At 41.5% G+C, this 13,314-nt stretch overlaps 1 protein-coding gene across 1 annotated transcript in view; it reads left to right on the top strand.

The window, feature by feature from the left end:
- Positions 1-13,314, top strand: part of EXOSC9 (exosome component 9) — a 952,766-nt gene that overhangs the window by 662,725 nt on the left and 276,727 nt on the right. Inside the window, exon 8 of the mRNA XM_044061532.1 lies at positions 13,159-13,247. Within this exon, the coding sequence (XP_043917467.1) occupies positions 13,159-13,247 (89 nt within the window). The remainder of the gene's footprint in view (positions 1-13,158; positions 13,248-13,314) is intronic.

The raw sequence follows: 13,314 nt of genomic DNA, 5'->3' as shown, positions 1-13,314 counted from the left end.
GCAGATGTCATATGCTGACCGTCAAAAAAAACTCCAGCTATACTCTGTGGCATATCGTCTACTCAGAGGCAATCTCTGCTTAACATACAAGGCCATGTCAAACCCTGAGCTGTTGGACATGCTCCACTTAAAGAAATCCCAATCCCTCAGAGCCACACGCTCCAGGGATCTAAACCTTGTCATCACAATGAACAAAACATGCTGGAGGGATAGGTTCCTGACCCAAAGACTCCCCATACTCTGGAATAGACTGCCCATACATGTCAAGCAGAGCGCCTCCTTGGCCCTCTTCAAAAGTAACCATGATGATTGGATGGGAGATAGGAAATTCACCCCAGGGATCATGTCAGTCGCCCTGCTAGACAGGGGACCAGATAAGTAAATATTGTGGGAAGAAATATCCAGGGAATTGTTATGGCTTGGCTTGTATAGGCCTTAGGGCCGATAGTCTAGTACCAACCTATGAACATATGGTAAACTGCTATGAATGAATAAAACTGACTTATTTTTCTTCGTGGGCATTATGCAACCAAACCTGAAAGCAATTTTTGTAAGTGTGACTATAAACTTATTCATAGCATTATCTGTCCTTTGCTACTGTAGCTTAAAAAGGCATGCTGTCTTAATTGTTAACTCTCAAATCTCTCCTGGTTTCTAAGGTACAGTTCAGTCTCTCATATACATCTGGTGATCAATATGTAAAATGTTTTTTTGTGTGTGAATGTAGAGGACACATCATATTTACTACACCTGTAGTACGGGATGTTTTATATATCTGATTCAAACTCTTGACATATGCCATTTATTTATTCATTCATTCATTCATACGTACATATTTCTGTTCATTTCATGGAGTTTCAGTTTTAAACATTTTCCAGAATAATAGTGTCAAAATCAGTGTAATATTTTGTGAGTGGACCTCATTATGGAGTGTTAAGAGATTACTTTGACTTCAGATGAGTTTCTGATTGCATGGGACTATGTGCTTTTTAATTTCAGTTTCAGCATTAAGAAATGGTGGGGGAATTGGGGACCATATTGCTTCCTCAGTAAGGGCTTTAATTTTGTGTTTTTGACTTTCTTTTTTATGAAAGGGAAGTCTGTGTGTTTAGGGATTAGACTGAATAATGAAATACTTATGAGGAGGATTTCTTTTTCAGTTTTGGAGCAGCTTGCTTTCATGCTCTTTACCATTTTTATGCTTACTAACTGACCCACACTGAGGTAAAGGCCTTTAGTCAGGATCAGGGCTTGCTGTGCTTCAAGGAGCATACTTGCCTTTTGCATGTTAACTGTCTCTGTATTGTGGAGATTTTATTTTTAGGTATTGTATTTGCTTTTGAAATTGGTGTATGTATTGGATAGAAGGGAAGGAATGAAATATATGTCGTATGATTTATTCTATAAAATGCAAAGATGTATTTTTCCATGTCTATTTAGGTGTGCTCTTGATAGCAGTGTAGCTGGAGAGCTTTTCTTTTGTGAGTGGATTTTTTTTCTAGGCCCTGATTTTTATTCATCTTTGTTCTGTGGAATATACTTTCTGTGGATAGGTCATTCCCTTTCTACTTCAGAGATGGATTTCTTGTAGAATTTGGGATCATTCCATTTGCTATTTTGTGTGATTTTGCACAGGGATTAGGTGAGTATTTTCATATTTGTATGTTAATGTTGAGTTTTGTACAGTGTGCGTCTACGAATTGTTGCATTTATTTGTTTTAGTGTAAGAACTGGTAACCATTTGAAATGTTAGGACCTACAGGAGTAAGTCCAGAAATACATAGACTGAATGGACGAAGCAATGGACTTGCATGTACCAAGTCAGAGATGATCATTTCTCAGAATATTCCCTTTTTCTCCAAGGTATGGTGGTCTCTGAGGTGGTAGTATAAATTTGGGGGGTGTGGACTGCGGGGCTGGCCCCCTACAAAACATAAGTTTAAAGGAGAAGATGTTAAGAGATTTGTTCGTCCACATTTTTTTTTTGGATGTCTGCACTCAGTGTTATGGGTGCTGACTTTTCAGTAAGGAGCCTTAAGGGAATGCTTCTTCCTTAGCCTTTGGCAACTAACACAGTAACCTGTATAGCCTATGGATAGAGTCTGTTTGCTTAAATGTGTTTTATTTGCACTTTATTTGCAGTTTTAATATTTAATACTACTTTTAGTTGATTTAGACAATTTTTTTTAGATAGCTTAGAGGTTATGCTTTTTATGAGGTTATTGAAGTATAGAGTATAATCTGTTTACTGTGAATCATGTCCATTCAACTGATGTGGGCAGAATGGTAAAGGTTTGGTGAATATTGTGCTGATTAAACTGGCATGTAAACACATCTAAGTTAAAGGGTAAACTATTTTGTGTATCAGGTCCCATTATTAGGATAAATGTTTATATGCATAATTTTGATGTGTATGTGTATTTATATTTATATAAATGTGTGCATCTATCTGCATATCTGTTTTTCAGAGGTCATTTTTTTAGCAGACCATAGGACTAATGCTGGTAGATCTTGGCCCAGCATCTAAAACTTTCCCAAGCAATCTGTCCTCTCCCCTTAACCATAATGCTGTGTAAATAAGGACCACATGTAGATATATTTTGCCACCTGCTAGACACACTTGCCATTTCTGACATGACCTAGGTCATCAAGAGTAATTTCATTTTTTCCACAAAGAATTGCTTCTTTCAGAGTAGTTCCCTATCACTGCTTTCTTTTGACTTTCTTTTCTGCAACAGAAAGCTCAGGTCATTCCATTTTATATTTTTCTCTTAATGCGAGACTGACTTCCTTTCCATCTTTCAGAAGTTTTTTCCTACCTCTCCATAACTCACTTCCTCTTTGCTGTTAGTGTTTTGTAGTTATTGTTACATTTATTACTGTATTTAGCTGATGTCCTTCAAGGATGCATCTGCAGTCCTAACATATGGGTTGTCCTGCCTCAGGCAGCCCTTCGGTCGGCCGGATTCCAAAGTCTGGGTCTGGCCTCGGCTGATGTCGCACTTCACCCGACGTCATAGCTGCTGGGGTATAAAGGCATCAGCCGACGCCATTTTCCTCAGTCTTTCTTGCCGCGCGGTGCCCGAAGCAGAAGCTGTTCGCAAGTGCCGGTCGGTCAGATCCAGAGATTTCTACTACCGAAGACTTCTAAAAAGCTAAGTACCCCGTTGGGGACTCTTTCTTGCCTCAGCCGATGTCAGACAAAGTAAATAATTGTTTAACTTGTGGGAAACAAATACCTCATAAGGATTTCCACTCTTACTGCCTTCCTTGCTTAGGCCCAGACCACCACGTATCAGCTTGTCTAGCCTGTGCTTCCTTCAACCGACGGACGCTTAGACGTCGGTCGGAGTTTGCAGAGGAGTTTTTTGGTCCCGCTTTTGCATATAAAATGCCGTCGGAGACTCTGACTACACAATTAGCTAAAAAGCGCAAGGAAAAGGACCGACACTCGCGGTCCACGGTTTCGGCTGAAACCACTGTTAGGCCAACCGCAAGTGTCTCGGTTTCGGCTGAAACCGAGTCCTCTGTTCTTCGGCCGAAAGCATGCCTCCGATAACCGAGGCCTCACAGAGCATGGCTGAATCTGCTACTGAAATTACTGCTACAGAAGCAGGCACGCAGGATTTGTCAGACACTATTCCTTTAGACATTTCTACCCCTGCACGTGGGGCACCCCTGCTTCTATGTCTATCAAGGCCTTTTCCAGGGCTAAAGCAGCTAAATCTTCTAAGGCCTTGCCTACAAAAGCTCCCTCACACAGGCCTACCTCTAGTTCCCAGATACTCAGCCTGGCTGAGGATCTTATTTCTTTGATCAGTGGATCCCAACCTCACCCAGACAGGGCCTCTCAACCTCCTCCAGATAAGAGGCCTAGGACTGAACCCCCTGAACCTGTCTCTACAGACTATTCCTCGGATGACTCGGATATTTCAGACCATCAGGAAGGCCCATATTCTCCTTATGAGGATTCTGATGCAGAAGACTCCATTCCTTCTGCTTCTCCTCCTGAAGAATTTTCTTTTGGGGAAACCCTACACTCTATGAGGGAACACTTCCAATGGCAGGGCCAGGATTTTTCAGATTCAAGGAAAAGGCTAAGGACTTTTTTACACTTACCACAGCATAGGGCTTTAGCCATTCCTCCAGTACTATCAGTTGTTGATGATGCATATAATGATGCCAGTACTGCCCCTGATTCTCTTCCTCCGGCCCCTGCCAAGCCTGACAGATATTACAGGGTCCCGGACACACACTACCACTTGTATAAGGCTCATGTTGCAGACCCAGAAACCATTTCACAGGGCCCTAAAGGTGTGGCAGCTGCCTCTGCCAAAAACCCTCTTCCCTCTGAAAGGGAATCTAGAGCATTAGAGATGGGGTAAAAAGGTTTATACATCTGCTACTCTTTCGGCCAGGGCCTTAAACTGTCAATTTCACATGATTCAGTACCAGGAATTTTTGTTAGACCAGCTAAATAAAAAAACTGTCCTCTCCTGAACCTATAGACCGCAAGTCCCTTCAGGATTTGGTACATAACTCTCAGCAGGTCAGTAATCATTTCTTAAAATGTGGCTATGATGCACTGGAGGCTTCCTTTAGATCAGCTATGACTGGAGCAGTGATTCGAAGGCATGCCTGGTTAAAAGAGCAATCCTTACCAGACCATGTTAAGTCAAAACACCTAGATGCGCCTATGGAGAAACAAAGTTTGTTTGGCTCCCCTGCACAGGAGGTTCTAAAGAAAGTGGAAGAAAAAGCAAAATCTGTCCAAACAGTCAAGGATTTCTTACAGGTCCGTCCAACCTCCGAGGTTTAGCAGAAATTGGCCTTCGAAGAATTGGTCCTTTCCAGACACCTCCGGAGCACAGAGAGGCAGAAATAGACGCCCAAGAGGCAGAGGTCAATCTAGGGGTGCCTACAGGGGACGTCAGTGGCAACCTGCCAACCAGAGAAGTGCTGCCACAGCTGCAACTACAACCACTTCCACAGGACAGACACAATGACTGGGCTTTGGTTCCGCCTACCAGGGAACAACTGGAAGCACCCTTGGGCAGAAAGCTAGCCTTATTTTCCGACAACTGGCATTGCATTACAGGAGACAAATGGACTTTACAAACAATAGACAAGGGCTACAGGTTTCACTTCCACACTCTACCAAAAAAGAGAGGAATGCCAAACCTTCCACCAAGCCAAAAAAACAGAGGCTCAAAAACAAATCAACAACTTACTAAGGATGAGAGCTATAGAAAGGGTACCACCTATGGAACAAGGCCAAGGATTTTACTCCAGACTATTCCTTGTACCAAGAAAAGAAAATCAATGTTGACCTATTCTCGACTTGTCCGCACTGAACACATACCTCATTGTTCCAAAATTCAAAATGCTGACACTCCAGCAACTTCTTCCCATGCTGGGCAAGGAGTCATGGCTGGTGACTCTAGATCTCAAGGAGGCATACCTGCATGTCCCTATACGACCAGATTGCAGAAGACACCCCAGATTTCTTGCAGGATCAGAGCATTATCAATTCTCAGCATTGCCCTTTGGCTTATCTACTGCGCCCAGAGTATTCACGAAATGCCTGGCATCAGTAATTGCTCATTGCAGGCTTCAGGGAATTCAAATTTACCCATACCTGGACGACTGCCTAATACAAGCGGACAACAAGACAAAATTAACAAAAGATTTGGCAAATGTCATACAACTGTTGCAAGCCTTGGGGTACACAGTCAACATTCAAAAGTCAAGGCTAGTACCATCCCAAAGGATATCATTTTTGGGTGCAGAACTGGATACAACAACTCAGATGGCTTTTCTCACAGAAGAAAAACAAAAGCAACTACCAGTCTATTTCATGACATTAACAACACAAACTCAGCTTACTGCAAGGAAAGTCCTGCAAGCCCTGGGTTACATGGCATCCTGCATAATATTGATACCGCATGCCAGGCTGCATATGAGAAAGTTGCAATGGTACCTAAGGAATGTATGGTCTCCACACAAGCACAGTCTAGAAGCCCAGATTCCAATAATTCCATGCCTGAAAAAAGAATTCCTGTGGTGGGCTCAGGCCTGTCAGATGAACAGAGGATTGCCTTTCCACAAACCACATCCAAGCCAGACCATCACCACGGACGCCTCAGACCTAGGCTGGGGGGCACACATGGAGGACAAGTATATACAAGGCCTATGGACCCAAGACCAGCTGAATCTGCACATAAATCTAAAGGAGATGCTGGCAGTGAAACATGCAATCCAGGCATTCAGACCATTCCTCCAACAAGGTCACCTGCTGATAAGGACGGACAATACCACAGTCATGTGGTACATCAACAAACAGGGAGGTACACACTCATATCCTCTATGCCGGATGGCAATGGACCTGTGGAATTTGGCCCTGATTCTCAACATTCAACTACAGGCCAGATTTGTACCAGGAAAAGAAAATTCACTAGTAGACACCTTAAGCAGAACTACCACGGATGCTCACGAATGGATGCTGCATCCAGATATCTTCAAAACCATAACAAAGAAATGGGGAATGCCGGAGATAGACCTGTTTGCCTCCCCACACAACCACCAATTGAAGAAATTCTGCTCAAGAGCATACCACCCACTTGCCTGGAGGGTGGACTCCCTTTCCTTCAGCTGGAAAAACCTGACAGCATATGCATTTCCACCTCTTCCTTTGATGTACAAAGTCCTACTGAAGATCAGAGAGGAACAGCCAAAGGTAATCCTGATAGCTCCAGACTGGCCAAGGCAACATTGGTACCCGCTACTGAGAAGCATGTCTCGGACACACTCATGGCCTCTACCTCTATGTCCCTTGCTTCTAACACAGAACAACTACAAGACCCTGCATCCAAACTTGAAAACACTGCAGCTAGCTGCTTGGAATATTGCATAAAACAAAATAAAACAGATTTATCTCAGAGGGTTAAGGACATTATCCTGGAGGCACGCAGACCCTCCACAAGGAAAACTTATTCAGCCAAATGGAAAAGATACCTCATTTGGAGTGCAGCAAAGGGAGAAAATGTCTCATTGGCAAATATAGCACACATCCTGGAATACTTAGCAGAACTGTTCCACAATGGCCTGTCCTACTCCTCCATTAAGATTCATGCATCAGCAATTTCAGCAGAGTACAACATGGATCCTCCTGTCTTCTCTCATCCTCTACTCAGGCAGTTCTTGAGAGGAATCAAAAACGTAAAGCCTCCAAGGAAACCACCTTTACCTACATGGGATCTCAACTTTGTGCTGGAAAAATTAACACTTCCCGCTTTTGAACCAGCAGCAACAGCAGACTTACAGTTCTTATCTTGGAAAACTGCTTTCCTGCTAGCAATCACTTCAGCAAGAAGGGTATCTGAGTTACAGGCATTAATGGCAGTACAGCCTTTCCTTATCTTCCATCAGGATAGAGTGTCTCTGAGAACTAATCCTACTTTTATGCCAAAAGTGGTCTCCAGGGTATCATTGAACCAAGCGATTCATTTGCCTACATTCTTCCCCAACCCACAGAACAGGGGGGAAAGACTACTACATACCTTGGATGTGCACAGACAATTACGCTACTATCTGGACAGAACTAAGACCAACAGAAAAACTGACCAGCTTCTGGTAGCATATGCAACAGGAGTGCAAGGAAAAGCAATTTCAAAACAGACAATCTCAAAATGGATAGGAAATTGCATTAGATTTTGCTACTCTTTTCATGGAAAGACAATTCCTGAAAATATCAGGCCTCACTCCACAAGAGCTACAGCCACCACTACAGCTTTCCTACGAGGAGTGGCTACCAAAGACATTTTAGAAACCGCTACTTGGAGCTCCGTGCATACATTTGCCAAGCATTATAATCTTCTTTTATACTCCAGATCCCGAGCAGGTTTTGCAACTGCTGTTTTGCAAGGGATCTTAACTACACCATCTTTATCTTAGTGCCTCCTCCCCCAGTTTGGCTATGGTATTCTACCCATATGTTAGGACTGCAGATGCATCCTTGAAGGACATAGTACAGTTTTGTACCTACCATAAATGTAGATGTCCGATAGGTATGCGTCTGCAGTCAGGATTACCCACCCTCCTTCCCCTCTGTGGTATTCCTAGGGTACTTACCCCTCTTTTAGCTAGCTGGGGGAAATCTATTATGGTGTATTTGTTTGTATGTATATATGTATATATATATTTTGCTTTATACTGTTTGGAATTATTTGCCTTTATCCAAATTTAGCCTTTCTAGAGGGCACCTGGCATCTGGGGCAAGAAACACTGAGGAAAATGGCGTCGGCTGATGCCTTTATACCCCAGCAGCTATGACGTCAGGTGAAGTGCGACATCAGCCGAGGCCAGACCCAGACTTTGGAATCCGGCCGACCGAAGGGCTGCCTGAGGCAGGACAACCCATATGTTAGGACTGCAGATGCATACCTATTGGACATCTACATTTATGGTAGGTACAAAACTGTACTTTGTGCTGGCTTCTTGTTGATTTTTGTTTGAGAATGGAGATGAGAGAATCTAAAAAATGTACAGTGTAGATGTGTAGCCAAGATTTTCCTACAAGGTTGAACCTGATTTGCAATAAGTGTGAATGTGTCAGGGGGATCTAGAATGGAAAGTATAACAAAAGAGGATAAAGTTCTTTAGAAGTAAATTAACATATTTGGAATGGAAGGTGTAAAGTTATTACTAGCAGGAACTTGAGTTTGCATATTTCCCAAAGTACAGTAACTGGGGCTATACTGTATGGAAATTGTATTTCACAAGAGCATGGATATTTAATTGAAAGCTTAAAAACACATCCAATAACTATCTCAGATCATTCACCAATAATGTCTAAAGTAAAGATACAGGCTAATGAAGTAAAAATAAAGCCTTGGTGTTTTCTCATCAAAATAAATCTCTGGTCTTTAATACCCATGGCCACTCTGATAGACTAAAACCCCCTGTCCCTCTGTCTACTCAGTCACATATTGGCTCCTGAGGGGTGATCATTGCTTAGCCTTCCATGCTGTCAGTGACCAAGACTCTTTGAATTTGTTTAGCGCAGTAGAACCAGTGGTAAAGCAAACACCAGCTCTGGAAACTTAAAACTGTACTACAGCTGCAGCATTAACAATGACTCATGGGTACTGTTAATCTTCCACCAGTATTAGGAAATGTGGTTGAGGTTCTAGATGTGCTCTTTGATTGTAGGAAGAATGTATGAACATGCTCTGATGGTTCATAATTTACAAATTGCTAGAAGGCTTAACACCAGGAAGTCGTACCTAATCAAGTAGAAGATCTAGACTCAACCTCCTCTGTTCCACTATTTTTGTAGTACCTTCCTGAGCTACATGAGTAGAGCTAACAAAGACTACATGTCAGAAATTCCATCCTCTGTCTTTGAGCCAAGCAGAGTGGCTCCATGGGGATTTGTAATTGATTAGCATATTCTCCTGTAGAGCTTGCCATTTCTGATCCTGTCTTTTTTTTTTGCTTTGTTTGTTTGTTTGTCTTTGATTGTTTTTCTTGGTAACTTTCAGTTCTGTCAGACTGATCTCAGGACTACAGGCATCTGTGTATAATTGATATGTTCTTCGTAGGACAAGGTGACACAGAGGGCCAGTCTCTGTTTCAAAACTGAGGTAGTTGTGAATATGTTCTTCAGTCAGCCCATTCATCTTTCTGTTTTTCACTCTGCACATCTTGGGTGTTTACATACAGCATGGGTGTTACAGTAAAATAATCCAATACTCTGTGTTCTAATCAGATTCTTTTATTGTAATATCAGGAAAGTAATGTAGGGCAGTATCCGAGCACAGTCTTAAAATGATTTCCAGCTGCATTGCTTTCTGTTAACAACCATGTTGGGAAGACTCTAGCTGGCCACATCCAGGCACAGACCACCAGGGTAGCAGCCACCACTTCAGACTTCAAGAATGTCCCATCACAAGGCATCTGTGAGGCTATCTCATGGGTTGCATTCACACTTTTACACCCAGCATTACAAGCTGGGCATTCAGTCTAGAAGCTGCTGCTTTACTAAAAGGTATACTGTAATCCTTCACCAAAGCCTGAAGAATGTGGTACCTTCCCACTGCTTAGTAATAACACATTCATTTATGAATGAATGGCAGTGATCCCTATGTGAACAAAGCACAACTCAGTGAAGATACTCAAGTGTTTGAGTAACTGTATCATTGCTTTGTTAGGAGTCATTTCCCCCTCCTCCTTGCATGTTTCCTTGAATGGATCTGGTAGCTCTGCAGTGTCACTTCTGAAGGCATACTGCTTAGTTATACTCTGCTGTATACATTTAGTGCAGATAGTATTAATGTAGGCCAAGTTTTTCCTCTTTATGTTAGAAAAGCGATAAATGTTTGTGTACCCTCAGATTAGCACAGGTGATGTTACTGCTATCTTTTTCTCCTCCCGATTCAAGTGTATGATGACCTTGTCGACCAAATGAGGATAGTTTCAAGCATATTTATAGGGAATTTAAAAGAACAAAAGATGGCAAATGTTAGCCCTTTATAGATGAGTAACATTGTGTCTGGTCCAGGCGTATGCATCTGCTAATGACATCTAGCTAAAACACTGGCATCCACTAGAAGCCAAGTCTCATTCATTTATGAATGAAATATAGCAGTGATTCTATTATTCAAACACGCATGGTTATGTCAAGTACACTCGCACAACCATATTTTGTTGCATTTAAACCTTTCATAAAAGGTATCTTACATTTAAGGATACCTCTGCATCTTCCTGCTATTTAAGTGTATTTCAAAATAGAAAAGCTAACTTTACTATCCCTTTTGAAGCAGCTGTTTTTTTTTTTTCATGGAATAAAAAGCTTCTCATGGTGCCAGTAACTTAGAAAAATTTAACAGCCGTTGTCTCTTGTGTGTACAAAATCATGTACAGTGTTTCACAGTGACTTGGTGACTGAGAGGTCCACCCTGTGTTTTGTGAAAATAATTACATTAATTTCTCTTGGGCCAGACTCTTAATTTTCCAGTCTTCTCTTCAAAGCAAGAAAAGAAGAGTTAAGTGACTGTTGTACACACTGGATATGCATAAGCAGCTCAGATATTTTGTGTCAAAAGTCAAAGACAAAATAAATTGACCAAAATTTATTGGTGAATGCTGTTTTTTCATGAATGATTTAAAAAAAATATAGACCTTCCTCTCACCCAAACATGTTTGTCAGCATGAGATTCCCATTGTAAGGAGCAGGGCATAGTTGGTGCAGAATGATGCTGCTGAGGACCATGGGCTTAGCCAGGCAGCACTATGGATTAATCTCAGAACTGCTGGAAATTCTACCCAGATGTTAAGGATGCTACTACAAGATTTCTCCTCAAAGAAGTGCAATACACTTAGGTGATGTATTCACCTTAACAACTGGTTTTCTAGGAAGAGAGTGTTGCAGTAGTGTGGGCTGTCATTCCACAATTTCCCTAGTTTGTATGCTTTGGCATACTGAGAGACCACTGGTTATCTTATGTACAGCTGAGGGGTACTTGTAGTGCTACAGCTACAGCAGTGGCACTAGCTTTCTACTGTAATTTCGCATTTCTCACTAAAACTCTAGATGGCACAGGATAATGTTTTTAAATGGGACGTGCTGCCACTGATAGCAGAGGAGTTGGAGTACCAGATCAACATTAAGCTTGTGCACCATGAGCTCCAGTGACTTGACATTTGAACTAGATGATATATTGGTAAGTATGAGTTTAACTGTTATTATCTAGCTGTATAGTAGAGAGGGATAGAACCCTGATGCAGCTCCTGTTACTAAGATGCGAGTGCTAGAAGAGCAGGCTGTGCAGGAATGTGAGTTGGTGCCTGTTTTGGGCTATGGGACTTGGCTAGGTCACGTGGCACAAGCACCCACCTGTTAGAGACTGAGAAGACAGGACTTTGGTCTCCCAGTCATTGGGTATGCACTATATCTGTCAGTTGTGTGGATGTATGCACCCTTCCTATGGATTTTACAGATCCTGATGCTACAGTGTCGTGTCTGGCCATCAGGAAGTGTGGGGGTAATAAAAAAAAATTCTGAGCCTAACAGGATGACTGCCTGCTGCCTTCAGTGGCTAACTCTTGACCCTTAATTTCAGGAAGAAAAAGATTAAGCATTTCACTGAAACACATCTCCCTTGGAGAGAGGGCTGTCCCAAGGGGTGATGTGGTGTGACAATCCTAGTATAATGTAGAGAAAGGAAGGGCTCATAGGTAGAGACACATCATTAAAATGTCACTTCTTTGAAGATCTGTTACACTGAGCACGGTAACGCAACTTTTTTATTTTTTTTGGGGGGGGGGGGGTAGAATGCTCATTTTTCCATATTATATTGAAACTACCTCCTTTCTTATGTTCTTCATTAAAGGGTAAGTCATGTTACCAGTGGAAAAGCCTAATGATCAGACTACAAATGCATACACAAATGCTCATTTTAAAATGTACCAAAACATTATTTGGATGTTATGTGACTGATGAAGGTAAAACAATCCTGACAGCTTAATTAAAGGGGCATATGTCATTTTTGTATTCACTTGCATGCTACAATGCATTGGTATGTGTTGCAGACTTCTTTATATGAGAGTAATGTGGGTCTGCACCAGTTCAAACTCTGTATTTATGTTTTAGATTTGGGGGAGGGGGGGGTCTCAAATGTTTAAAGATTTTCTTAATATTCTGCTAACATTTAGGTTTTTGACATTTGGTTCAATACGTTGCAGTATAATTTTGCAGCTTAATTTGCTGATTAGCAAAGAATATGTAGAATGTACATTAGTATTTACATTGCAGTCAGCACTTCCATTCTCTGTTCCCCTTCACAGATATTTAATGCCTTAATCTATTTCTGTAAGTGTAGCGCTGGAAAATGTCTCTGGCCAGGGGACCTAGGACTAGAGATTAAACTTTAGAGCATTCTCTGTGGATTTTTGTACATGAAATGTCTAGTGCGTTGATCATTTAACTGTTGTCTCGTTTGTTCTTGTGTAGTGTTTGGATCTGCACTGCATGTTGTGAAAGTACAATATTAACAGGGAATTAATTAAGCTTAAAATGTAATTTGTAGACATTACTGCAGTCGTGTATGGCTGACAAAGTTCACCTTCTAATATATATATTTTTTAAATTTTTTATAGGTACTCAAATGTTGTAGAATTGCCAGTGTAAAAGTAGCAGAAATCACAGAATTAATTCAGAAAGCTTTGGAAAATGACATACAAGCCAGGTAAGTATCACAAGTGTCTTCTGAGTTGTTATTTGGTAATTAATATATGTCTGTTGTAACATCTGTA

The sequence above is a fragment of the Protopterus annectens genome, chromosome 2.part0 (genome assembly GCF_019279795.1).
Source record: "Protopterus annectens isolate FY-2018-M chromosome 2.part0, PAN1.0, whole genome shotgun sequence".
NCBI classification, from domain to species: Eukaryota; Metazoa; Chordata; order Ceratodontiformes; family Protopteridae; genus Protopterus; species Protopterus annectens.
Note: the sequence above shows the minus strand (reverse complement) of the source record. Positions and strands in the feature narration are given on the sequence as shown.